At 43.6% G+C, this 26,868-nt stretch overlaps 1 protein-coding gene across 1 annotated transcript in view; it reads right to left on the bottom strand.

Moving 5' to 3' along the window:
• Positions 1-26,868, bottom strand: part of NELL1 (neural EGFL like 1) — a 360,979-nt gene that overhangs the window by 265,162 nt on the left and 68,949 nt on the right. The window contains 5 exon segments of the mRNA XM_068147804.1: positions 2,333-2,435; positions 3,266-3,400; positions 10,395-10,477; positions 10,743-10,815; positions 17,003-17,099. Of these exon segments, the coding sequence (XP_068003905.1) occupies positions 2,333-2,435; positions 3,266-3,400; positions 10,395-10,477; positions 10,743-10,815; positions 17,003-17,099 (491 nt within the window).

Genomic DNA, 26,868 nt, shown 5'->3' with positions numbered 1-26,868 from the left:
CCAGCCACTCTGACCCCAGCCTGAAAGTGGAAGTGTTCCAAGTACTCATCTCCCCAAAAAGCATCCCAGACTATCTAGTAACTGTTTTACCTCAATTTCTCTTCTGATTACCAAGGTAAGGCAACCAAATATTTACAGGTATATGTGTGTAACCCCTATGGGTGATATCAGTAGGAGTATTTCACAGCAGCAACTGTCACAGCTAGTTTGATTCCCAAACTTTAAATATAAATGACTGCTAGATCAGCTTTCATAAACTTTCAGACATATATATTTGCTTTTAAGGACTTAAAACTCTTGAAACTGCTCATTTCTTGAAGAAAAAGCAAGATTTTGATCAGAACTGAGTTTTCATCAACAATGCTTTCTCCTTTTGGTATCCCAGTTTTCTCCAGTTTTTCTAAAGCTGCCCTACTTTTTATGCCTGAGTGGTTGTGATCTCACTTTAGGAGAAAACTCCAGCTCAGGAAGCTTTGTTTAAATTAAAAATCCCAGAATCTAGCTTCTGAAGAATGTCTTTTTGCTTTCTGCCTCTTCTCCTGCCCCGACTGCTTGTAACGAAAAGGATGGACAGAGCGGAAAGCAAGTTAATGCACAACTCGGAAAACATGAAGAGATTTTAAATGAAATTACAGGCTTTTGTCAAATATTAGTTGAAAGGCTAACAGAAGATGGCAGGGATCAAAACAGAACCGCCTCCTTTTTAAAACCCTTGACATATCAGACATTAGGACTACTTTGTTCGTTAACCCTTGGCTAAAACGGGAAGCTGTTCAATAATCCAGCCATTCAGTAATCCCTTGAGACAGCAAATTACAACTTGATGATTCTATCAGAGCTAAATAGGAAAAGCAGGGAGAAATTAACACCTGCAGTGCAGCTCTTTGGAAAGCCTCAGCAATTACTGCTATCTACCCAGAAGTGACTGACTGTGGCCCTAGCACATCATTCTGTCAAGGAGCTGGCATTTACAATCAATTTCAATCAACTTCCATACATCTCTTCCCATTGACTGACACGTTGAGTTCTTGTCAGAATAACAAGTCAAGTTTGTGCCAATCACTGACAAAAGGCAAGTTTCATTGTTCATCTTCCCATTACAAAGAACAGGAGCACAATTTACTCCTGGGGATGTAGGTTGAATCTACAATTTTCTGCCTCCCAACTCCTTTGTGTCAGTTGTTGACCGCTCTGTGTACAGGCATGTCAGCAAAGGAGCGTCAAGAGAAGCATCCAGTTCCATGACAGAAATTTCTAGACTCCCAATGTTACAAACAAAAATATTTTGAGGTGGAAAAAATACAGGGCAGCATGGAGTCCAGAGAAGAGCAACAAAGTTGGTGAGGGGTTTGGAATACAAGCCCTATGAGGAAAGACTGAAGGAGCTGGGGTTGCTCAGCCTGGAGAAGAGGAGGCTCAGGGGAGACCTTCTTGCTCTCTACAACTCCCTGAAGGGAGGTTGTAGCCAGGTGGGGGTTGGTCTCTTCTCCCAGGCAGCCAGTACCAGAACAAGAGGACACAGTTTCAGGCTGCACCAGGGGAGGTTCAGGTTGGATGTTAGGAAGAAGTTCTATACAGAAAGAGTGATTGCCCATTGCAGTGGACTGCCCAGGGAGGTGGTGGAGTTGCCATCATTGGAGGTGTTTAGGGGGAGACTTGATGGGGTGCTTGGTGCCATGTGTTATTTGATTAGGTGGTGTTGGATGATGGGTTGGACACGATCTCGAAGGTCTCTTCCAACCTGGTTTATTCTATTCTATTCTGAAGGTAAGACTGGCATCAATAATCAGCTCCAATTTCTGTATAGAAGTTGTCCTTGTCCCTGGTACTACACTTCTATGGCACAGACATTGAATATTCCTTTTAAGAATGTCACTTTCACTTCCAGGAGGATCTGAAAGCTGACAATAACAATGATCTCAACATTGACTTTTTCCTTTTATTCTCCTCATGAATTTATTTTAAAATTAACTCCACCAAACTATGGCTCCAGAGAGTAATATTAACCAAGGGTCTGAAATTCTATTATAGATAGGTAAAAAAAACAGAACATCAGTTTATTGCTTGTCTCTACAGAAAGTTCAGACCATAGGTTTGATGCTTGATGCTGAAGCCATGTAAGGCTTCCTAACCCCTAGCAAGTGGATGAGTAATTCATTTTACACTGACCACAGGTGAAAAATTGGAACACATGTTTATTCCTTCTCCTTAAATCAGGTTTGCCAGAGTGCAGAGTGCAAACAGGAGTTACCTGAATTACCAGGACCTAGGAAAGACAGGTTTTACTCTGCTTAAAGGGAGTGAAACTAAAAGGTCTGTCTGGTGTACTCACCCTTGCATATTTTGCAGCACTGGCTTTCCACATGCACGGGGAGAGCATCAGGAGGACACTCAAGAGGGGGACAGGACATCCTTCGGCATTCCACAACTCCACTCTAAGCAAAGGATTTAAGACAGAACTCAGCTACAACTGCTGTAATTAGTGAATATTTTATACAGTACACAGAAACCCAAATAACAGCATCATGAATTGCAAAACCATCCTTGGGTAACCAGTTTAATTCTATCCAACCACAAACTTGAATCAAAATGCATCTGAAGGCGAACCAATCTGTTTTGATACACATTACTGGGGTTACCCCACTTCCCCTGAGCAAAGCACCACGTGAAGTGGAAAGCATAAGCCCATCTCTAGCAGAACACAAGCACCACTTTCTGCGGGCTGTGCCAATCATCTCTGAGATTTTTAACAATCAGTTTTCTATTTTCTTGAGCAAACAAAGGCTCTCTTCAGATATTTATCAAATCATTTCAGCCTGACAAGATTTACATACTAATTCTCTTCTGTTCCTTGCTTTTGCAGAGTGATAAACACGGAAAATACAATCTGCACGTTCCTCCCATGCAAGATGCAACTAAGCATCCATGAATACTATTAGGATAATGTTCCCTTTTTGACAAACCCACTGCAGCAAAAACAATTCCAAACCAAACACAGCCAGTGCCACACTTTCACCCCAAAACCACAAAGTCCTCACAGATATAATTAGAACAAATAAACAAGCATTCTCTAGGGCAAGCAGATTTTATTCACGAAGGCTGCACATCAGCAATGACAAAGTTCTATTTATTTTAGCATCTCCCTCCCTATTGTTGATGCTAACACTAGATGCATACAAACCCCACAATTCTCACATTATGTATTCAAGTACCTTTTTCACATTGTAATTAGGTCCTATTCCTTAAAGTCTTTAGAAATTCTTACTTTGCATGTGCAGTTCCTGCAGTGATCATCTTCAACCCATGAGTCTTTGTCTCTATAGATCAATCCATTTACTTGACAAGTCTTCTCACAATGACAGTCTTCCAACTGACTCAGTCTTGTTTCTGCATAATTTAACTATAAAGGAAAGTAATTTGATGAGATTTCTGCAACTCAAACATATGGATTTAAAACAGGCAAATATCAGAATGCAGTCTATTTGTAGCTGAACCAAGTGGACTCCAGCCTTTGAAAACCAGGATGTCACAAGCATAAACTAACCCTGCTCCTCGGACTTTGGAGTGGAGGCTCCATCCCTGGAGATGTTGAAAGTGAGGCTCAACAGGGCTCTGGGCAACCTGATCTAGTTGAGGATATCCCTGCTTACTGCAGAGGGGTTGGACTTGATGATCTTGGAAGGCCTCTTCCAACCCAGACCATTCTATGATTCTGTTCATGCTAACTGACAACGCTTCATGACTCCTGCAGTTGTACTGTAACAAACTCCGCTAGGATCCCCTCAGAAATGTCCAGGCACTACCTGAAGTATACAAACTATAATTATTTTTTATTATTTATTTGTTCATCAACCTGATGACAAATTTAAAGAGCATAAAGATAGCAGACTGACTTTTCCCAGTCAGCCCCAGCCCCAGCCTTGAACACAAGCCCTATGAGGAGAGGCTGAGGGAGCTGGGATTGTTTAGCCTGGAGAAGAGGAGGCTCAGGGGTGACCTCATTGCCCTCTACAACTACCTGAAAGGTGGTTGTAGCCAGGAAGGGGTTGGTCTCTTCTCCCAGGCACCCAGCACCAGAACAAGGGGACACAGTCTCAAGCTGCGCCGGGGGAGGTTTAGACTCGAGGTGAGGAGGAAGTTCTTCACCGAGCGAGTCATTCGTCATTGGAACGGGTTGCCCAGGGAGGTGGTGGAGTCACCATCCCTGGAGGCGTTCAAGAGGAGATTGGACGTGGCACTTGGTGCCATGGTCTAGTCATGGGGTCTGTGTTGATAGGTTGGACTCGATGATCCTTGAGGTCCTTTCCAACCTAAGTTATGCTGTGATACTGTGATACTGTGATCTCTTCAGTGTTAAGCATCACCCAGACTAATACTTTCTGACTTTTAGGAAGATCTTAGCCATATAACATTCAGGGAGATTTAGAGGGAAAGAAAGCATTTTAATTTACTGTCCTATCAAATATTCCCAGACTCAGATAAATGGAGATGCCACTTTCCTGGAGTAAGCCCTGGGCTGGTGGCTAGCTCATAACACTCCTTGTTCTTCCCATTATCTCCTCAATTCCAGTTACTGAAATGTGATATCAAGTTCAAACTGATGGATCTCCTCCACATATCACATGTGCACTGTGGCAACTGCCACTGTTTCATGATGACACTATGCAGGAAGAGGGAACAATGTTCATTCATGTAGCAGCAAAGGACAAGGCTTCTTGAATCAGCCTCCCCTAAGCTTTATCACAGACCTGCCCTTCAATTCAAAGCACCATCTTACATCCTCCAGAGAGGATCTGCCCCAGCTGTGCAGATGCTGTACCCAGTGCCATCACCTCTAGTCACCAAGAGATGACTTTCCCATTTCCTAATACTAAAAATAAATACATATACAGACTTCATGTTTAGAAGTAAATATGTGCCTCCTTCAGGCCCCAGAACTGTCATTGCTCTAAAAATTAGCCTGGTGCCATCTGGATAAGAGTTTTTCCTGGTCTTTTAATTCACATTTGTCCTGTGCATTTAAGCCATCCCACTAAAGCCACTGCAAATAACAAGGCTGCCTAAATCTGGCACAAGACAAGATGAATGCCTACTCCACTCTGCTATAAATACGATGCCATTATCCTACATTATAAGTTGCTACATGTTAAGAGTAGCAAATTTCATTCCAAAAAGGAATGCAGAGTGCTACAGTATTTTTTATATAATGCCATTTACCTGAATTTCATACATCTCCATTCCCTAAAATCCATTCACTTTCAATGAAAGTATTTTAATATGTCTTTTTTTTCATTCCTGCCAGTAAAAGAGCAAATTATTTAAGGGGAAGAAAGAAAATATATACTAGGCCCATTTCTGTGTTGTGGTGGTGGTGTGTTTTTTTTCCTCTGCAGTCCTCATGAGAGAAAGCCCTGAATAAAAGCTCCTTAATTCTTAAGTTGTTATTCTCAGATAACAGGGGTCTGATACTCATCTGCCCCAGAGGCAGAATGATTTGGTGACTTGAAAATGGTTTTTCACATCTTAGAGGCAAAACCATCCTCTTCCTGAGCTGCTGGTTTCCAGCAGAAACCTTTTCTCAGGTCACTATATTTAGTCACTGTATTTACAGTACATAAACTGTAGTCAGTTTTGTTAAGAGGGTGATTGATTGACTTGTCTTACATTCCTACTTTATTTACATATCTTGGTTTTGTTGGGTTTTGGTTTGGGTTTTTTTAGGGGGTTGTATTTTGCTGGGGGGGGTTGTTTGGTTTTGGATGGTTGAGATTTGGTTTGGTTTGCTTTGCTTTATTTCTTTTCACAGAATGTTAGGGGCTGGAAGGGACCTTGAAAGCTCATCCAGTCCAACCTCCCTGCCACAGCAGGATCACCTATACCACATCACACAGGAACATATCCAGACAGATGTTGAATATCTCCAGAGAGGGAGACTCCACAACCTCCTTGGGCAGTCTGTTCCAGTGTTTTGTCACCCTCATAGTGAAAAAATTCTCTCTCATGTTTCCATGGAACTTCCTATGCCTCAACTTCCACCACTGCCCCTTGTGCTGTCATTGGGCATCACTGAGCAGAGCCTGGCTCCATCCTCTTGGCACTCACCCTTTACATCTTTATAAACATTAATGAAGTTACCCCTCAGTCTCCTCCTCTCCAAACTAAATAGCCCCCCAGCTCCCTCAGACTCTCCTCATAAGGAAGATGTTCCACTCCTACAAACTTATCAATGAATTTCAGCAGCATCTCTCAGGCATTAAACAAAAGTCACAGTATCACAGTATCACCAAGGTTGGAAGAGACTTCGAGGATCATCAAGTCCAACCTATCAACACAGACCTCATGACTAGACCATGGCACCAAGTGCCACATCCAATCCCCTCTTGAACGCCTCCAGGCATGGGGACTCCACCACCTCCCTGAGCAGCACATTCCAATGACGAACGACTCGCTCAGTGAAGAACTTTCTCCTCACCTCGAGTCTAAGCTTCCCCTGGCACAGCTTAAGACTGTGTCCCCTTGTTCTGGTGCTGGTTGCCTGGGAGAAGAGACCAACCCCTTCCCGGCTACAACCACCCTTCAGGTAGTTGTAGAGGGCAATGAGGTCACCCCTGAGCCTCCTCTTCTCCATCAATCGTTGCTATTAATTAAAAGTAGTTGACTGGACCCTCTAAATGATGTGACATTGGCCACATGAAGGGCAAAAATCTGTCTTTCTCAAAGCACTACACCAGTACAGTGTCTTCTACCTGGAGATCCTTAGTTAAACTCAGAGCAGGATCACCTATACCAGATCACATAGGAACACATCCAGACAGGTCTTGAAAACCTCCACAGAGGGAGACTCCACAACCCCCCTGGCTTATTTGTTGGTTTTGGATTTGTGGTGGGGTTTTTTTTGGGTTGTTTTGTTTGGGTTTTATTTTGGTTTTTGTTGTTTCAGGGGTGGGGGGGGGGGGGGGTTGTTGTTGGGTTTTGGTTGGTTGGTTTGGGTTTTACTGTTGTTTTGTTTGTCAATCAAGATTCCCATATAAATGGGCTATACAGATTTTTAAAGGGGAAGGACTTTGGAAACACCCAGATTTGAAAGTGGTACTTGGTATTGTGCTTTGTCACTCCGAGACATTATTCCCTAGAACCAAAAGGAAATGCTAAGAGAATAAATATTGTCAACGTGTTAACTTCTGTCATTTGCATGCTAGCTCGTGTAACGAGCACACCTGAATACAAAGCACACTCTAGTGTGGGCCCATATTTTACCAGAAAGAAATTATACTCTACTCAAAGAAATGCAGGAGATGCCCAGATTGATTGCAGCTGAGCATTAAAGTTGCATGAATTATTTCAGCCATTATATTTAGAGAGGAGCTAACAGTATTCCAGCGTGGCAGTTGGGAACGCTGAAATACTACGTGATCCTCTCCTCCTGCAGCAAATTCACATTTTGGACAGATTTCTAACACCCTGATCTATGGTGTCTGGCTATCAAAGGACACAAGATTAAATCAATCAAACATATATACTGGGAAGATTCAGAATTAATTCAAATAACAACAAGAATAAAAAGCCCTATAAAAGCAGCATTTATTCACCTCTAAAAGCTATGCCTTTGCAAGACATGGGTAGGAAGAGGACATGACAGCAGTTAACTTGTTAGAGAGAGGTCATGATCAAATGCTCCTGTACATAGTACTACATGACAATCTGCTACAGACAGTGCTCTGCTGGGCCCTTTATACAGCCCCCATGTCCCATCCTGAGCCAGTGTTAGACTCATGGGACCCTAAGGCAAAGCCCAAGCAAGAGGCTCCTCTCTCCTCCTGCCTACGTACTGCCTAAGTTGCACTGATACCAAACTCACTAAAGCCTGAAGCCTCTGTCTGATGTCTTCTTCCCAGGCAAGCCTTGGTCTGAGTCTTCATAGATTAATGTTTCTATATGAACTGCAGGTACACACTCATTGCAAACAACATTCACTGCTCTACTCATTGCAGTAATACAGCATTACAGCTGTAACCAAACACAAGCTGAGGAAGACACTGAAATTGTAGACATAAGCAGAGCCTAAAAGCAACAACAGGACATCAAACCATGGGAACCACTTTTGCAAAGCATTATGTCCACAACTCTTGGTGCAGGACCAGAAGTTGGGGTTCACTGCTTAGCTACAGTAGCAAACCATGCTCTGACATACTCCCTGCTAAACAGGACCTCTGCAGGCAGCTGCATCGCCCTCCTAAGCCTTGCCATACATCATCCCCATATGATATACCTGGATGAATTGAATAGAATAGAATAGAATAGACCAGACCAGACCAGACCAGACCAGGTTGGAAGAGACCTTTGAGATCATCGAGTCCAACCCATCACGCAACACCATCTAATCAACTAAACCATGCAACCAAGCACCCCATCCAGTTTCTTCCTAAACACCTCCAGTGATGGTGACTCCACCACCTCCCTAGGCAGCACATTCCAATGGGTAATCCTTCTTTCTGTTAAGAATTTCTTCCTCACCTCCAGCCTAAACCTCTCCTGGTGCAGCTTGAGACTGTGTCCTCTCGTTCTGGTGCTGCTTGCCTGGGAGAAGAGACCAACCTCCACCTGGCTACAACCTCCCTTCAGGGAGTTGTAGACAGCAAGAAGGTCTCCCCTGAGCCTCCTCTTCTCCAGGCTAAACAACCCCAGCTCCCTCAGCCTCTCCTCACAGGGCTGTGCTCCAAACCCCTCCCCATCTTTGTTGTCCTTCTCTGGACACCTTCCAGCAGCTCAACATCTTTCCTAAACTGAGGAGCCCAGAACTGGAGCCCAGAACTGTACACAGGACTCAAGGTGTGGCCTGACCAGGGCTGAGTACAGGGACAGAATGACCTCCCTGCTCCTGCTGGCCACACTATTCCTGATACAGGCCAGGATGCCATTGGCCTTCTTGGACCCCTGGGCACACTGCTGGCTCATGTTCAGCCTACTATCAAGCAGTACCCCCAGGACTCTTCCTGCCTGGCCGCTCTCCAGCCACTCTGACCCCAGCCTGTAGTGCTTTAATACCACTTTTGGCTATTGTGGCTAGGACTGAAAAGGCAGAGACAAAGCCTAATGCTTCCCTCTAGTCTCTCCATTTTTAACCAGCATTTGTCTACCAAACTAACTTCCTTTCCTGCTGCATGTATTTTTTCCTGGACAACACTATTCCTCTAACAACTGCAACCAAACAGCCAGGGCACTGCTAGAACAGAAAAGAAACAAGCAATGAAAGATTATCCCAGCACCACTTTATGGAAGCACAGGGTCTTTGCAGCACAAATACTGAGTTATTTGCTTCCCCTCATAAACTACTTGCAAGCAAAAATATAATTAACAGCAGAGAAAGCAAGTTACCCAGCACAGTGCATAATTGGGACTTGCTCATACCACCAGCAGGGCTCAGAATAATTGCCTCTCTTTCAAGAGAGCAAGCAGCAAACTGAACTGAAAGCTTCACATCTCGCATTCAGAGTCAGCCTGTCCAAAGCATATCAGCTGAGTAAGTGGATTGTGGGAATAATGTGCACAGTGACTAAAAACAAAGTTTCCTCTTCCCCTTTAGGAAGGAAAAGAACACCTAAAGGCAGTAGAGAGCAGTAGAAGGCTTTTATGCTAGTAGCCACTATGCCAATCTTGTTGAAATTCCTCTTCAGTAACTACATTGAGATTAAAGGCACCCACAGGTTGGTTGCAGTTACACTTCACTCTGTAAGTAATTAGCACCTAAGTGCTGTTCCAGATGAGACAATTAATTGCCTTTTACCACAAACCAGATGGTTCTCCACCATGAACCTCAAAAAGTGCTCACAGTTTGCCCTTTAACACACAACAGAGGTTCAGTCACCTCTAAAACATAACTTCTTACCCCAAAACTTCACCATAGTCTTAGTTAACACACTGTGGTACTATGGGAAGCAGACCCAAAAGAAGAATCCCAAAATCCCCCTAGGGCCTACAGGCTCTCATTCATTTCAGTTTGCAGGAAGGAGACCACACCAGTCCTGAAGACTTCTCAGGACTTCCCACAGGCAGACACACATGCCCTGACAGCATCACAGGGTGAGGACATTGTTGAGGGATTTCACTCCTTTGCTTCTGCATTTATCCCTCAGCATGAGAAGGGAAATCATGCTAAGGCTTCTTAGAAAAAAAATTAGACCCTGGGCATTTTGTGACAATCTTGCAAATAATAAAGGCAGACAACAGAAACTGTGTAAGGCTTAAGTCACATCCATGAAGCTGCACCAATAAGTCTACTGCAGAGAGAGCTACTGGCAGATGGAGCAAAAAAATGGCCCTACCATGAAAATACTTCCATGTTGGTCTTAGCCCAGAAGGAAATGGACAACTGACAAAGAAGCTTAGGTACCTACTTTTGCAGTCATTTTGGCCAGGAGTTCTTGCAAATCCATGATTCCTTGCACCAGACTTAAGAAATCACTGCAGGTCGGGCACGCTCAATAAAGGAACAGGAAGAAGACATTGGAAAGAAGAGAAGGAGAGACACAATAACCCATAAATAAGCCACAGTACATCAGATTCGGTTTGTCTGAACATAAAATGCTCTCTTGTGTGCACAGAATTACTGCCTTCTGGAAGCCAGCACATGCAAAACTGACAAGCCTGAAAATATTCTTTTTTAAAACCAAGTGATTTTTATGAAGGAAAAAAAAAAAAAAACCCAAAAGTGTAAAATAGAGGATAAAGAAATTGCTACTTACTGCGATTCAGATTAGGACACTGCGTTATGTATCCATTAGGGATGAAGATGACTTTCACATCTTGAATAACACCCTTTGTAAGAGAAGAGAAATCTGGTAATACAGATTGCAAAGCATTCACTCAGACCTGAATGTGCTGCTTCACAAGTCACTTCTGAAGTGGGTACCAAAAAAACCCCAACCAACCTGACCAGCTCACTCTCGTCAGGAGGAAGGCTGTATCTGGACAAAAGAGAACTCCTCCTGTTCTCCTGTCTGTCTGGATATTAATTTTCATAAAGCACAGAAATAATACTGCTTTGTCTTTTTGGAATCACCAAACATAAGCTGCTTAAGCATCTTAGAATAGAATGAGAGTGGTAAAAAAAAAGGCAGGGAAATAATACGCATCATTCGAGCCCATGACATGCTTTTCCAAAAGACAACACAGCAATGCTCTTTAGTGATGCAGCCAAACAAGGCTGGGAAATCAAACCTTCTGAAAAGAGAAGCACATAGTGCAAGAGGTAAGTAAGAGCCTGCACTTCAGTTGTTTGGTTCAGTTTAGCCTTGCTAGCTTTGTATCTCAACAGGCAGCTTGTGTAATCGTGCCATCAGTTTGAATTAAATCCTCTCTCTAACCCTGACAGATGGAAAGATCCCCTGTGCAGGATTGGCAGAAATCAGGACTCCGAGGTCAGAGCCAGCTAGTGCAGGTTGTATGAGGCCAAGAAATCAAACCAGGCAGGACAGGAGAGACTAAGGACCAAAGGTCCAGTGCCAGCTGCATCTCCTGTTGTCTTTGTCTTGCAGGGATATCCCTGCCAGAATAGAATAAAAATAGAATGGAATAGAATAAACCAGGTTGGAAGAGACCTTCAAGATCATGGCGTCCAACCCTTCAACCAATCCAACCCACCTAAACAAGTAACCCATGGCAGACACGAAAGAAGGAGCAGACACGAAAGGCTGCCCAACATCCCTGCACACCTGGGTCCTGTAGAACCCTAGAACCTTCAAACAGCCTAGAAAAAACTGAAGCTTGTCTCTAGATCTCTTCAGCCCAGTACAAAGCTCTTGCTCCATCTCTGACTGTGTAACATACTGGCTCCACAAGATCCACTCCTTTGAATAATGCTGTGGTCACTAAGGGAGAGGAGCAAGGGAAAGCAAGGGACTTCTAGTGCCACTCTTTGCACTTTCCCTGGCTGTTAATCAGATGTTGTGATATGGCTCTGCTTGTTCCCAGACACAGAAAAATGTATTTAATTTGAAAGGAAATTTATAATCACAGCAGTGATTATCTAATTAAACCCCTGCTTTGTAAGACTGTGTTCCACTTTTCAACCCAGTTGCAACAGAGTGAATGCTGCAGACTTAGGACACCCTCCCTCGCTCAAAGAGTTGAGCCTCATCCATGAATAAAATATAGTCCTGAGATAGCCCCTGAAGCCTGGCAAGTACAGTAGCATTTAACATTTATGTGTTCATTTTCTAAACCAGCAGAAGGTAATCAGCAAGCATGGCTTCCTGCTTACTGCTTCATGATCAAATATTAAGTGAAAATATTAATAGACATAACCAGATCACACAGTCTTTCTTGCAGTACATACATTTATTAACCTTTTCATCTAGGAGAATAATAAAGCCATCACAATAATGAGAAGCAATACTGTCACTGGAAATGGAACATCCTGAAAGCCATTTTACATCCTTTCTGCCAGCAGCGAGAAATTAGGTGAGGCACAAAAATACATTTCAGTGCTTAAGCCTCTCCAGTGAAAAGCTCAACCAAGAGTAAATGAGATTACAAAGTTCCTCCAGATCATATTGCACAGCTAACAAGACATCATCTAGAGAGATAGGATATTTTCCCTTTTCTATTTATTTTTCCCCCAGAAGTGGACACTGAACTTCAAATATGCTTGCTGTGTTGCATCAGAGACCCACCACTCAACTGTCTTTTGCATTCTAGTGTGAGGTGTCCCTGCCCAAAGCAGGGGGGTTGGGACTAGATGATCCTTGAGGTCCCTTCCAACCCTAACAATTCTATGATTCTATTATTTAAATGCTCCCCTAAGAGAAAACACAGCTATTTTTTTTTTCCTCTTAACTTCTGGCTACATGAAAGCATGTTACCATGGAAAAATGTGTGAACTTCAATTCACCAAAATAGATGCCTTGTAAGTCCACAAACCCTCTGAAACAGAATTAATACAATCAAATATAGAAGCAAACCTTCAAAGAGCAGAAATTTTGTTGATGTATCTTTTTAATAGAAAGTCTTCATTATGGGCAAACACTTATTACAGCCATAATTATTGTATCACACGTGAACAAGCTTGGACTATTCCTCCTTCAGCATGAAGTCTAAGTTGCCAAGAGCTCGCTAAATTCACAGCCAGAGGGAGAATTAGGAATGCACAGATCCCTCGGTAAGTCCAGGGCCCTGGATCACATCAGAATGGGTTGGAGTTCTTCAGTCACTGGTCCATCAGCGTCTGGCCTCGACAGGGAGGTGTCAGTGCTCAAAGCCTTCCCAGTTTTTCCTTTCCCAAGCAGACACCACCTTCATGTTATCATTAAAGCATGTGGCTAATTACAGCTGAAGCTTCAGTTCAGCAGAGCTCACTAGCTTGAAGAGCCTTCATCTGTGCAGGTAGATTACCAACTCCAAGATTAAATCCAGGCCTGCAGCACTAAATACCAAGTCCATCCCATGAGAATGCAATACAAAAGCTCTGCTCTGCTTATTGCATTTCTCTTCCCTCTCAGAGGACTCCTCCCACATTCTGTGAAAAGGCTCAGATATTCCACAAGCTCCCTGCTTCATTTTCATCTCCTCCATTGAGTTTCACCCCCTTCAAAACCTCCTTCTCCCACAGAGCTAACGTGTGCCACACAGCAGTGCAAGCTGCACGGGCCAGGGCTGGGGAAAGGCTCCACACAGCAGCACCAGCAGACGTGCCCCAAACCCCGTGCCTAGGCAAGGCCACGCCAACACCACTAGCCCAGCACTGTGCTCCTCAAGGCAGGGTACACACCCCCCACATCAGGCACCTCAGCAGATGCTCTTGGGACCACATTTACCTTGCCTCAGTCTGTCCAACTCCAGGACTAAAATGATTACAGAGGCTCAAGCATACGTGCAATGCTGTGCAGTAAGAATATCAACATTCTTCTCAAGCACCTCCTGTACAATCCCCAGACACAGCAGCAGGATCAATAGAGCCTGCTACAGCAGATACAAAAATTACCATCTTTCAAGAGGAATCACCTAGTCAGCAGCGTATTAATAAGCTCATTTCTGCAGCAGCTCTTTGGAGGGAGCCTTTGGGGGAAGGGTTCTCTCCATGATGAAATGAATTTTGCAGATAATTCTGATCCTGACAGCAATCAGGCTCCTCTTAGAGTAAGGATTGTCTGGATGACTGGTATCACTCTCTTCCTCCTTTCAGTTGCATTTACTTTGGTTTCCTAATCTGATTGTAATGGTATTCTCTAGCCCTAAAAGAAATACTGGCTTTAGGGCCACACAAAGAAACCTGAAGGGTTTCTTTTTGAAGGAAGCAATTGCTGAGATACCCTTCAAAGCAAATAGACAAAGCTATCTTAAGTCTGCTCCACATTTCCTCCCACCACTGCTGTGCTAAAATCATTCTGTCTTGTCTGAAATCCAAATGTTTGGTCTTAGCAGACAAGATACAAGTAGGAAGAGATCCTAGCTGTAAGAGGTGAGACTTTCAATCCCCTTGATTATGCCATGGAGCACTTCATTTCCCAGGAAGGCCACAGACACAGCAGGGCTGTTTGTGGAATAATCGCCGTGAGAAAGGACGGGGAACAAAAGCATAAATAAGAAAAACAGCAACTGGCCACAGTGACTTATGAATATCACATCCTCCCCTTCCTCTTCTGACACACTGAAGATCTAAAACACACATGAGGATATGGCTGAGACTGTGCTTTAATGCTGTACATTTAAGGGAGAGACACAACGATTCATTAACTTTATTTAAAGTAAGAACATTCTTGGAAGGACGAAGATGATACCCCCAAACAATATCCAGTGCTTTCTTGTTACACACATTATCGTGGCTCCAACACACACACACAAATGCTAAATCTTTTTTAAGGCTCTTATTTCCCTGTAGATCTCTGTTTACATTAAGGAAAATAGATTTTGGGGGGTTTTAATATACACTAAAACAGTGAAACAAATTGCTCTGGTAAAAAAAAAAAAGAGAAAAGGAGGTCCTGCTGAGCATGTAAATATATGGACAGAGATGTGCACTCTTTCCAAACTGGCAAAATACCAAGTTTTGGCAATGAGTAACGTCAAAATGTGAGATTTTTGAAACTCTCAAGCAGGATTAAAAAAATACAACCAATTACATTTCTGCCCTGGAGAAAGTTAGTGAAATATTCAAGCACGCATAAAGCAAAGTAAGGCATTTGTCGGCTTTCATTATGATCAATAAAAACTGTCAGCTCATTAGCATATCATTAGCTACCCTGCTGTTTCCAAAGTGTTAATGCAGAGAAATATTAATTTACAGTCCTATAATATCCCAGAGTTCCAAGGCTCTGCCTGCCTGCATAAAAGACGACTTTAAGATGGGCGACTCGGATAGAACTTCTTTTTCTCCTCCGTAGCTATAAACATATGTTTACCATCTGTGGAATTATGGGAAGCAGCTGAGGTAAAAACCCAGCAGCTGTAGAATGAAACGATGCTATCAATTTCACTTCACAGTGACAGCTCAGCTGCTGCAGGATGAAACCCACTCTAGGTTCAGAGCAACCCTCGGACCATCGCTTCAGTGGCAAGTTTGCTTTTACCTGTGTTTCACAATTAACATTGGTGGTTGCTGGGCTTAAATCATTTCTGCATCTAATAAATCATCCTAGCTGGTTGAAATCTGGGCACTTTGAGGAGAGGTCCTCGGGAAAAAAACAGCAATTTGTAAAATGGAAGCTCTCAGTTCATAAGGCAAAAGGGAAAGGGAGTGGGTGGTAAATCACCTTGGAGACAAATCCATGCCAGTATCGAGGGCAGGCAGATTGGCCTAGCACTGCACTACTAACACTTGGGCCGCAGCTTACTATCCAAAACTTGAGGAAATATCAGAAAACTTTTCTGTAGCCTGCTTACAAAGTAAAAGAATTCATTTTCAGGTGGAGGGGGCAGTCTGCTGGTGCATTTTGTTGGCCAGTCGGTTCAGAAATTCAGCCTCAACCAGAAACTCATACAGCCTCAGCAGGGGCCAAAAATAGCTGAAGGGAAACTCACTGGAGAGGGCTTTTCTTGGTGTAGGTAATTTCTTGGGCCCTGGCCATTTTGGTAATATATTGCCATTAATTGAATTTGAAATATATTGCTATTAATTGAATTCTCTTTCCTCTGAAAAGTTCCTCAGTCCCACACTGTCCTAAACAATGCTGTTGTCTTAGGGAGCCTCATGAATGGAAAAAGACAGGTTTCCCAGCTAGAAGGCAGGAGCAGCCAGAGTCCTTCCAGCTAGCCAGCCTTTCAGCCCAGGCAGCTTGGAAGCAATAGAAGCTCCAAAAGTCAAAGAAGCTCATTAACAAAACTCAGTGACCCATCATTCACTTTCTGTGGAGAAACTCAGTGACACACTTAGCTGGTGAAAACAGAAAGAAAGGAAGGTACTCCAGGAACAGAAATATTCACTGGCTTGCAGTAAGGCAAATGCACTGCATACAACAGCCAGCTGTTGCCAAAGCTGGAAGGATCGCAAGCCAGAAGACCTCTGCTCTGGAAGTCAGTGCTGACAGGAGCAAACAAGAAGAGTCACCCAAGGCAAACAGCAGAAGGCTAAGGGCATTCTACATATGAAATCAAAGAGGAAATGGCTCCCCAGAGTGAGTAAGACCATCACTGTCTGGCCAGGAGACCACAGCAAAGCTGTTGCTTTGAGAAGGTTTGAGGATGAAAGCCAGGAACAGACTCCACCACCGTCTGCAGAGACTCATTCTGTCCCCAGCAGTGGCAAGGCAGAGCACAGCAGGTAGGTGAAACGTAAAGGAAGGCAATCAAACAAAACTCCCAAAGACTGCACTGCAGTCAGTGACCAGGATACTCTATCTTGCAGGAAGAGACCCTTTTCTCTAAGCATGGGACCTGCCTGGAATCCTAAGTCCACAGTATCTACTGAAATTCACAGACCAGGTACCAGCAGTGTAAGGCAACTAATGAGAACTATCTTCTTGATTGTTTATTAATTTCTTCCTTTGTGTGGCATTTCAGATCTGCTTACCTTAAAGAAGCCATGTTTCCTGTTCCTCTGTCCAAGCCATAAATTGCTTTCAGGTGTCAAATTAGTTTCTGGGGGATCGATGATGCGTTCATAAATCCTGCAAAGGGAATACATTGCCGTTACTGGATTCCTCCTTTTCCTCTGAAGAGTTCCTAGTCAAAAAAAATCAGTGAATGGTAACAGATGAAAAGTAGAAACAAAAACAGGGACAGATTTTCAAATTTTCAGTAAATACAAAAATGTATCCTCGATAGTCAAAGGTCTATTTACAAAACATATTAAAATCACTAATACTTGAAGACTCCATGTGACTGAAACGCCTCTTGTGCAACTGTGCAGCCCTAGGCTAACAAAATCCAGTGTCAGAACCCACCAGAGTAAGGAAGACAATAAAATGAGACCATCCTAGCCTAGAGATGGCCCTTCAAACTCAACTACCCACTCTGGAGAACTAAGGAAGTCACACTCAAGATCCAGTCAGAAGGACAGCACCGCGTGGAAGACACCCACGCAGGAGCAGTTCATGGGGAAGAACTCACATTGGAGCTCCTGGAGGACTCTCTCCCATGGGAAAGGCCCCACGCTGGAGCAGGACAAGGGTGTGTAGAGAGAGGAGTGGCAGAGACGTGGTCACCTGACCCCAGCTCCTATTCCTTGTTCCCCTAAACTGCTCAGGGAAAGACATAGTGAAATGGGGAGTGAAGCAGAGCCTGGGAAGAAGGGAAGGATGAGGGGAAGCTGTTTTAAGATTCGGGTTTATTTCTCTTTATCCTGTTCTAATTTGACTGGTAATAAATTCATTTCCCTGAGTCAGGTCTATATTGCCTGTGAAGGTAACTGGTAAGTGATCTCCCTGTCCTTATCCTGTCCCACAAGCCTTTCATTCTACTGTCTCTCCCCTGTCCAGTTGAGGAGGAAGGGTGATACAGCAGCTTTGGTGGGCACCAGGCATCCAGCCAAGGTCAAACTCACTCTGCCATGTTATTGGAAAATTCATACATTTGCAGAGGCCTAGAATAACTTCCCAGCATTAAAGAGCATCAAGAAATCTCTGCAAGGTTGGTTTGGGGTTGTGGGGTATTTTTTTGGTGCAAGTCCAAAGTGTCAGATATTCCACTCACTTTTGCCTATCCAGAAAAGAAGGAAATCCTTTGTCAAAACCAAATCAAAGCCTGGCAAAAAAAAAAAAACAGAGATAAACTTACAACATCATAGAATAGAATAGAATAGAATAGAATAGAATAGAATAGAATAGAATAGAATAGAATAGAATAGAATAGAATAGAATAGAATAGAATAGAATAGAATAGAATAGAATAGAATAGAATAGAATAGAATAGAATAGAATAGAATAGAATAATCCAAGTTGGAAAAGACCTTCGAGATCGTGTCCAACCCATCATCCAACACCATCTAATCAACTCAACCATGGCACCAAGCACCCCATCAAGTCTCCTCAAACAACTCCAGTGATGGTGACTCCACCACCTCCCTGGGCAACACATTCCAATGGCCAAACAAACAACAACAAAAAAGCTTAAACCTAAGGACAAATCAGTTACATGAAAATTCCAACTGAAGAATGTGAGTAGATCATTCAGAAGATTTCTTCTAATATTCCTGATTTTATTATTATTATCCTCCATAATTCATCACATTTCTTCAACATGATACATTCAAAGGTCTATGAGATTTTTGCCTCCACCAGCTAAACACTTCTTACTAGCTATAAAACTACCACGCTGAGCTGGTGTACTGGTTAAAACAGCAAAACAAGATGATATTCCTCAAAACCACACTTTGAGACTACAGGAATTTTGCATGCACCATCTCTATCAGTATTTAAGAGAGTAAACAGACCCCTTCTGCCATACCTCATGCAAAACTGAAGATCTGCTCAAATACAAAACTGCTGCAAATTAAAACCCCACCTGGAGTGCTGTGTCCAATTCTGGAGCCCCTATTACAGGAAGGATCTGGAGGTGCTGGAAGGTGTCCAGAGAAGAGTGACAAGGAGGATCAGAGGGCTGGAGATGCTCTCCTATGAGAACAGACTGAAGGAGTTGGGGCTGCTTAGTCTGGAGAAGAGAAGGCTCCCAGGTGACCTTATTGTGGCCTTCCAGTACATGAAGGGGGCTACAGGAAGGCTGGGGAGGGACATTTTTAGGGTATCAGGTAGTGATAGGACTGGGGGCAATGGAAAAAAAAATAGAAATGGGGAGATTCAGATTGGATGTTAGGAAGAAGTTCTTCCCCATGAGGGTGGTGAGAGACTGGCACAGATTGCCCTGGGAGGTGGTGGAAGCCTCATCCCTGGAGGTTTTGAAGGCCAGGCTGGATGTGGCTGTGAGCAACCTGCTGTAGTGTGAGGTATCCCTGCCCATGGCAGGGAGGTTGGAACTGGATGATCCTTGAGGTCCCTTCCAACCCTAACAATTCTTATGATTCTAAGAAGGAACAAAGAATTGACATTCTTCTGGAGAAAGCAAATCACTGAGTTGCACTATCACATTAGGAATTTCTCTCAGGATATATAACCCATCTTTATTCAGGTTAATAACGTCCTCACCAGAAAATGTTTTATCTTGTAAAAAGACTAGTCAGTATTCCATAAAGAACTCCATTTCTGCTAACAGATAAAATCCCCATGCAGATCAGGTTCAACAACGCTCTTTATTGCAGGATATTTGCTTTTTATTCACCTGGCCTAGTTAAAGTTTATAAAGGAACTCTACACTATCTGTCTGCAATTACATATTAAAAAAGGAATAAAGAAATCTGACATTACTACATGACATTTCAACAGCAGCAAGGAAGGAAGACGAATCAGAGACAGGCTAACGTGGTTTACCTCATTTTTTTCTGACAACAAAGGCTTTCAATCTACATGCGAAAGGCTATAGCAACCTTACTTCCAGATGCTCCTCAGCAAGTGCCATTCTACAAGACTTGCTCAAGATTCTCCACATTCCCCTCCTCTAATTACATCTCTGAAGCAGGTATTTACCTTAAATGAAGGGATTAATTAAAGGTCAGTTTGTGCCTTATTCCATATACATCTAAGAGACGGGATTGTTCTCCGTAGATCTGCCCACGGAGTGACAGGCTTAGGATTCAAGAGGAGCATTCCTATCCTTCCCTTGCAGCACTCCTAGAGCAGGTATGTGAGATTTCACAGGTATTGAAGATGCCCTGTGCATACAAAATTAAGGTGAGGCTGGTGCAAGCTGGTGGCAACAAGGCTTCACCCACTTACAAATGTATCAAATCCTACTGATTATTCAGGTGATTTTTCAGGAGTTTTCTACACTTAGAGGAACTCATAAAGCACAAACATTTTGTATCACATCTCGAAGTGTAATGAGAGAAGTTACTACTTACAGGTGAAACTGTCTTACAGCTATTGCTTATGAAGTGGGAGAACACCCTCAGTGTGCTCCCCTTCTTATATTGATTTTCTTTTGGAAGAAGAGAGAGGTGTTGCAGGTTGAAAAACTACTGTTGCTCAATAGCCACAAAAAGATGCTTCTGTTTCTTTTTACAGCTCCATTAAGCTTCCACATCATTCTCATTCCCTTGCTTGATGTTCTGGGCTGAAGCATGTCATCTACTATGGCTTTATCCATGCTTGACCAATACTTGGCGTTTGGCATATGAATAGCTAAATTGTACCTACTACACTTCCAGTGTATGAAATGCTGGTCTAGAGCTCCTTGGAGATCTGTTTCCAATCCATTTGGCTTTGATACCCATGCAGAGAAATGTGCAGTGCACTTCACACGAACAAGAATACTTCGAAAGAGGACTCCAGGGAACTATGGTGTCTAAAAATACTGCAGACTGAACAGCCCCTCCAGCATGAGGAGGGCCAGGGCTCCAGGTTAATGGAAGCTCTGCTTCATCCTTAAGACATTCAGATTTATGATTACTGCATTCACTTTCCAAGAGAAAGCTTGATTTGCTCTTACTTTGTGCTGACATATTTCAGAGAAGCAAGACCATAAACCTGGAGTAATACAGCCACAAACCAATCCTCCTTTCTTGAGGTGGCCACGCTCACAATACCTTCACTAACCACTGATCCATTTAGCTAAACACAGTAAGAAAAACATCTGCTAATTGCCCTTTGACAAAGGCCCGCTCTGTCTTTGTGGTTTGTGTCTATTTCTCTGCTCTAACTGCACCCTTTGATTTATTTTCTTATGCAATCCTCAGAAACACCTTTTTCAAGGACGCATTCCAACCAGGCATCCGTGACATAATGAATCCAAAAAACACCCCAGAAAAATCCATAAAGTAATCAGTAGGTTCCTGAAAGGAAGCACATCTAAAGTATTTCCATGCACACACACTTTTCTCTGCATAGAGGAAGAACCTCTCTAGAAATCAGCTTCTGTTTTGACAGGACAGATCCCTTCCACATATTCAATCTGAAATTATTTTCCTTATCTATATAATTATCTGGTAAAATAGGGAAAGACTCTCATTTTACATGTGTGCAAACTGAATCACAGCAAGACTGATTAACCAAGATCAGTCAGGGAGGGTCACTGCCCAAAATCTAAGCCATTAGACTGGACACCACCAGGCTTACCTGCCTCATTCACTGATCCCCATTCTCTCTGGGAACAAAAAATACCCAACATTGCATGGAATTGTGTCTTGCAGTGAATAAGAGATCTTACAAGCAAGTTTTAGTCTTGAAAAGTATTTCCACTTCTGTGGAGATATAGCTCTACTTCCTACCTACAATATCTGCCGTGCCAGAAGCATTTTGAAAACAGCTGAAATATTGAGCAGAACACAAAAATAGACTTTGTGGCTGCTCACATTAGCATACATCAGCCAGCGTGGACTGATCAGGAGATGCAACTGCCTGCAGTCCTCAACAATAAAACACACTACAACTCCAGCAGTTGCTAGAAAGTAGCACAGCACATCATGATATCTTCAGACACTTTCAGGTCTACAATACGAGCAGGTTACTAAAAATCATAACAATACCTTCTCAAGTTTGCAGGCCAGATATGAACCAGACAGATTGATTTTATTGAGGGGTTTTATTTGAGGGGTTTGGAGCACAACCCTGTGAGGAGAGTCTGAGGCAGCTGGGGTTGCTTAGCCTGGAGAAGAGGAGGCTCAGAGCAGACCTTATTGCTGTCTACAACTACCTGAAGGGAGGTTGTAGCCAGCTGGGGGTTGGTCTTTTCTAGGCAAGCACCAGAACAAGAGGACACAGTCTCAAGCTGCACCAGGGGAGGTTTAGGCTGGAGGTTAAGAAAAAGTTCTTCCCAGAAAGAGAGATTGGCCATTGGAATGTGCTGCCCAGGGAGGTGGTGGAGTCGCCATCACTGCAGATGTTTAGGGGGAGAGTGGATGGGGTGCTTGGTGCCATGGTTTAGTTGATTAGATGGTGTTGGGTGATAGGTTGGACTCGATCTCAAAGGTCTTTTCCAGCCTGGTTAATTCTATTCCATTCTATTAGTGGTACAATTAAGAAACATATAGCTGCAGTTTAAATACTCTTGTGGCTGAGGAACCTCATTTCTCAGTCCTTGGCCTCTATCAGTCCAAGAACTTGCTGCCATACTGACTCTCAGAAATCTATAAATTTCCATGTAGTGACAAGGTGTTGAATTCATCACACCCAATTTGATGCCTCAAAAGTTTACATCTACAGTGGAGCTAGTTCTCTAGAGTCATTTATTTAATGAAGAGACATAAGTGTTTCTAGGATGTGATTCATCTTACATTAAATGAATCACTCTCAGAAGGCACCTCCAATAATCACACAGGAACCCTTGCTGACACCAGAGTGAATCATCAAAACAGATTTTTGCAATTCAAAACCTGATCCTCAAAACTGACAGTCTCTTGCAACCATTTGTTACCCTGTGTACATCCATCTGGATCCTCAGATGCTTTAAATAAACTGAAGGGTCTAGAGAAGTCACACAAAATACTGCACTGCTCATGGCAGTATCTTTGAAATAGCACACTCAACTATTGCAACAGAAAGTCAGAGGAAGGCAGGGTTTGCACCAGCCTTTTTCTCAGTCTCATTTTACACAATGAATCACAGAAACATTCAGGTTGGAAAAGACCTTAAGGATGACCATGTCCAACCATTAACCCTACTCTACAAGCTTCACCCCCTAAACCATATTCCCAAGCACCACATCCAAATGTTCTTTAAACGCTTCCAGGATTGGTGACTCCACCACCTCCCTGGGCAGCACATTCCAAAGCCTGACCACTCTTTCCCTGAAAAAACCTAAACCTAACCAGTTGCAGCTTGAGGCCATTCCCTCTTGTTCTATCACTAATTACCTCTGAGAGGAGACCAGCACCAGCCCCTCCACAATGTCCTTTCAGGTAGTTGTAGGCAGCAATGAGGTCTCCCCTCAGCCTCCTCTTTTTCAAGCTAACCAGCCCCAGCTCCTTCAGACACTCTTCAAAAGATTTATCCTCCAGGCCCTTCACCCAGTTTCCAGAGGTGTTGACTGGTCAACAGCCACCTGAATATGAGCCAGCAGTGTGCCCAGGTGGCCAGGAGGGCCAATGGCATCCTGGCCTGTATCAGGAATAGTGTGGCCCGCAGGAGCAGGGAAGTCATTGTGCCCCGGTACTCTGCACTGGTTAGGCTACACCTTGAGTCCTGTGTCCAGTTCTGGGCCCCTCAGTTTAAGAAGGACATCGAAACACTTGAACGTGTCCAGAGAAGGGCAACAAGGCTGGGGAGAGGCCTTGAGCACAAGCCCTATGAGGAGAGACCTCATTGCCCTCTACAACTACCTGAAGAGAGGTTGTAGCCGGGTGGGGGTTGGTCTCTTCTCCCAGGCAACCAGCACCAGAACAAGGGGACACAGTCTCAAGCTGTGCCAGGGGAGGTTTAGACTCGAGGTGAGGAGGAAATTCTTCACCGAGTGAGTCATTCGTCATTGGAATGTGCTGCCCAGGGAGGTGGTTGAGTCATCGCCCCTGGAGGCGTTCAAGAGGAGATTGGACGTGGCACTTGGTGCCATGGGCTAGTCATGGGGTCTGTGTTGATAGGTTGGACTCAATGATCCTCGAGGTCCTTTCCAATCTAAGTTATACTGTGATACTGTGACTACCTTGACTGTTGCTGCCACCTCCAGCTGAGGCTGCAAACACATGATGTATGTCAAATGGTAAATGCCAGATCTCCTTGCACAGACCATGATATGACAACAACCAGCTGCTCCCAAAAGTCTGTCTAACATGTTTTCTGATTCCCAATTGCCCAGAGAAACAGCTGATCCAATTGGTCTCTAGCTTTAAGATACAATATTGGCATTTGTCTTTATTCTTCTCATGGGATTAAGAACTGATTTAAAAACTAAATACTAGGATAGGATCTGGAGATGCTGGAAAGTGTCCAGAGAAGGGCTATGAGGATGAGCAGAGGGCTGGAGCACCTCTCTTATGAGGACAGACTGAGGGAGTTAGGGTTATTCAGTCTGGAGAAGAGAAGGCTCCAAGGAGACCTTATTGTGGCCTTCCAGTATCTGAAGGGGGCTCCAAGAAAGCTGGGGAGGGACTTTTTAGGGTGTCAGGGACTGACAGGACTAGGGGGAATGGAACAAAAATAGAAATGGGTAGATTCAAGTTGGATGTTAGGAAGAAGTTCTTCCCCGTGAGGGTAGTGAGATACTGGAACAGGTCTAGGGTAGAAGCTCCATCCCTGGAGGTTTTTAAGGCTAGGCTGGACGTGACTCTGAGCAACTTGCTCTAGTGTGAGGTATCCCTACCCACAGCAGGGGGATTGGAACTAGATGATCCTTGAGGTCCCTTCCAATCCTAACAATTCTATGATATCTTTACAGATTTCTCTTTTAAGCCATTTTCTATATGCTTCCCAATCAAAATATGTCAATAAGAATATGATTGGATTTTCTTGACAGTGTTTACAGATAAGATGCATTCTCTGACATGAATTCACTTCTGGAGCAACTTTAACTGAATTATTCATTCCATTTCCATGATAAAATAATCTTCCTGAGGCAAATTTGGATATTTGTGTGTGTGTGTATGTGTGCTATCTTCTCTGTTGTAGTAAAGGAGTTCACAATCACTTAACAGAGGAAAGCAATTTAGATTGAAATCTCAGGGTTTGAGGGAAGTCTTTTGTTATTAAATTTTGAATATACAATAGCAACTGTCAACTATTTCATCAAAGTTACTGTTTAGCTCTGGGAGACAAAGTTAGGAGTGTGCAGCAACAGTATGTGTTAAGTGAAGGACTCAAGAGTGTGCTCAGGTTTTAAACTCTCTGCCACCTATTTCACTGACTTTCCTGTATAATCACAGAGATAAAGTTAATGTATTCTACTTCTTAGTTTAACTATTCCAAGTACAAATGTAAATTTGGAAGTAAAACTGTATCTAAATAAAACTCTATAAGCAACCTCCTTTTCTCATCATTCAAGAGAAATGCACATCAACTCTGAAAATTACCTAACAAACAGGAGGAAAACAAAGGCAAGTAAAGATAGTTGGAGGAGTACGTGCCACTGCCAAGATCAGGGCTTTAATTCTCCACACACAAATTGAATATGGGCAAATTCACAGAGGTGTTATTTGTGTGGGGCTCTCTTTACAAAACATTAGACTTTCCACACAGAATGTTAGAGGCTGGAGGGGACCTTGAAAGCTCATCCCGTCCAACCTCCCTGCCACAGAAGGGTCACCTATACCAGATCACACAGGGACGCATCCAGACAGGTCTTGAATATCTCCAGAGAGGGAGACTCCACAACCCCCTGGGCGGCCTGTTCCAGTGTTTTGTCACCCTCACAGTGAAAAAATTCTTCCTCATGTTTCCATGGAACTTCCTATGCCTCACCTTCCACCATGACCCTTGTCCTATCATTGGGCATGACTGAGCAGAGCCTGGCTCCATCCTCTTGGCACTCACCCTTTACATCTTTATAAACATTAATGAGGTCACCACTCAGTCTCCTGCTGGAGGGTGTCCAGAGAAGGGCCACAAGGATGATCAGGGGGCTGGAGCACCTCTCCTATGAGGACAGACTGAAGGAGTTGGGGCTGTTCAGTCTGCAGAAGAGAAGGCTCCGAAGTGACCTAATTGTGGCCTTCCAGTATCTGAAGGGGGCCTACAAGAAGACTGGGGAGGGACTTCTCAGGATATCAGGTAGTGATAGGACTGGGGGGAATGGAATAAAGCTGGAGGTGGGGAGATTCAGGCTGGATGTGAGGAGGAAGTTCTTCCCCATGAGAGTGGTGAAGCCCTGAAATGTGTTGTCCAGGAAGGTGATCGGGGCGCCGTCCCTGGAGGTGTTTAAGCCCAGGCTGGATGAGGCTCTGGCCAGGCTGATGTAGTGTGGGGTGTCCCTGCCCATGGCAGGGGGGTTGGAACTAGATGATCCTTGTGGTCCCTTCCAACCCTGACTGATACTATGATAAGTTAAATAGCCCTCCAGCTCCCTCAGACTCACCTCATAAGAAAGGTGTTCCACTCCTACAAACTTATCAATGAATTTTAGCAGCATCTCTCAGGCATTAAACAAAAATCAATCATTGTTATTGATTGAAAGTAGTTGACTGGACCCTCTAAATAATGTGACATTGGCCACATGAAGGGCACAAATCTGTCTGTCTTTCTCTGAGTACTACACCTGTACAGTATCTTCTATCTGGAGCTCCTCAGTTGAACTCAAACTCCTTTACCAACAAGGTCAATATTATTAACTTTACAAGGCAAGTGACAAAACAGATGCAATTGGTTCCTGATGATAACTATCTTCAGAATGTCTAAGCCCTAGGCTGGCAGCCTGTCTACAAGGCTGCAGTGTTTACCCATCTCCATATAACAAACTCAACAC

This window comes from Melanerpes formicivorus, unplaced genomic scaffold (genome assembly GCF_026170545.1).
Source record: "Melanerpes formicivorus ecotype bairdi unplaced genomic scaffold, bMelFor1.0.p_v2 SCAF_16, whole genome shotgun sequence".
In the NCBI taxonomy this organism is placed as follows: domain Eukaryota; kingdom Metazoa; phylum Chordata; class Aves; order Piciformes; family Picidae; genus Melanerpes; species Melanerpes formicivorus.
Note: the sequence above shows the minus strand (reverse complement) of the source record. Positions and strands in the feature narration are given on the sequence as shown.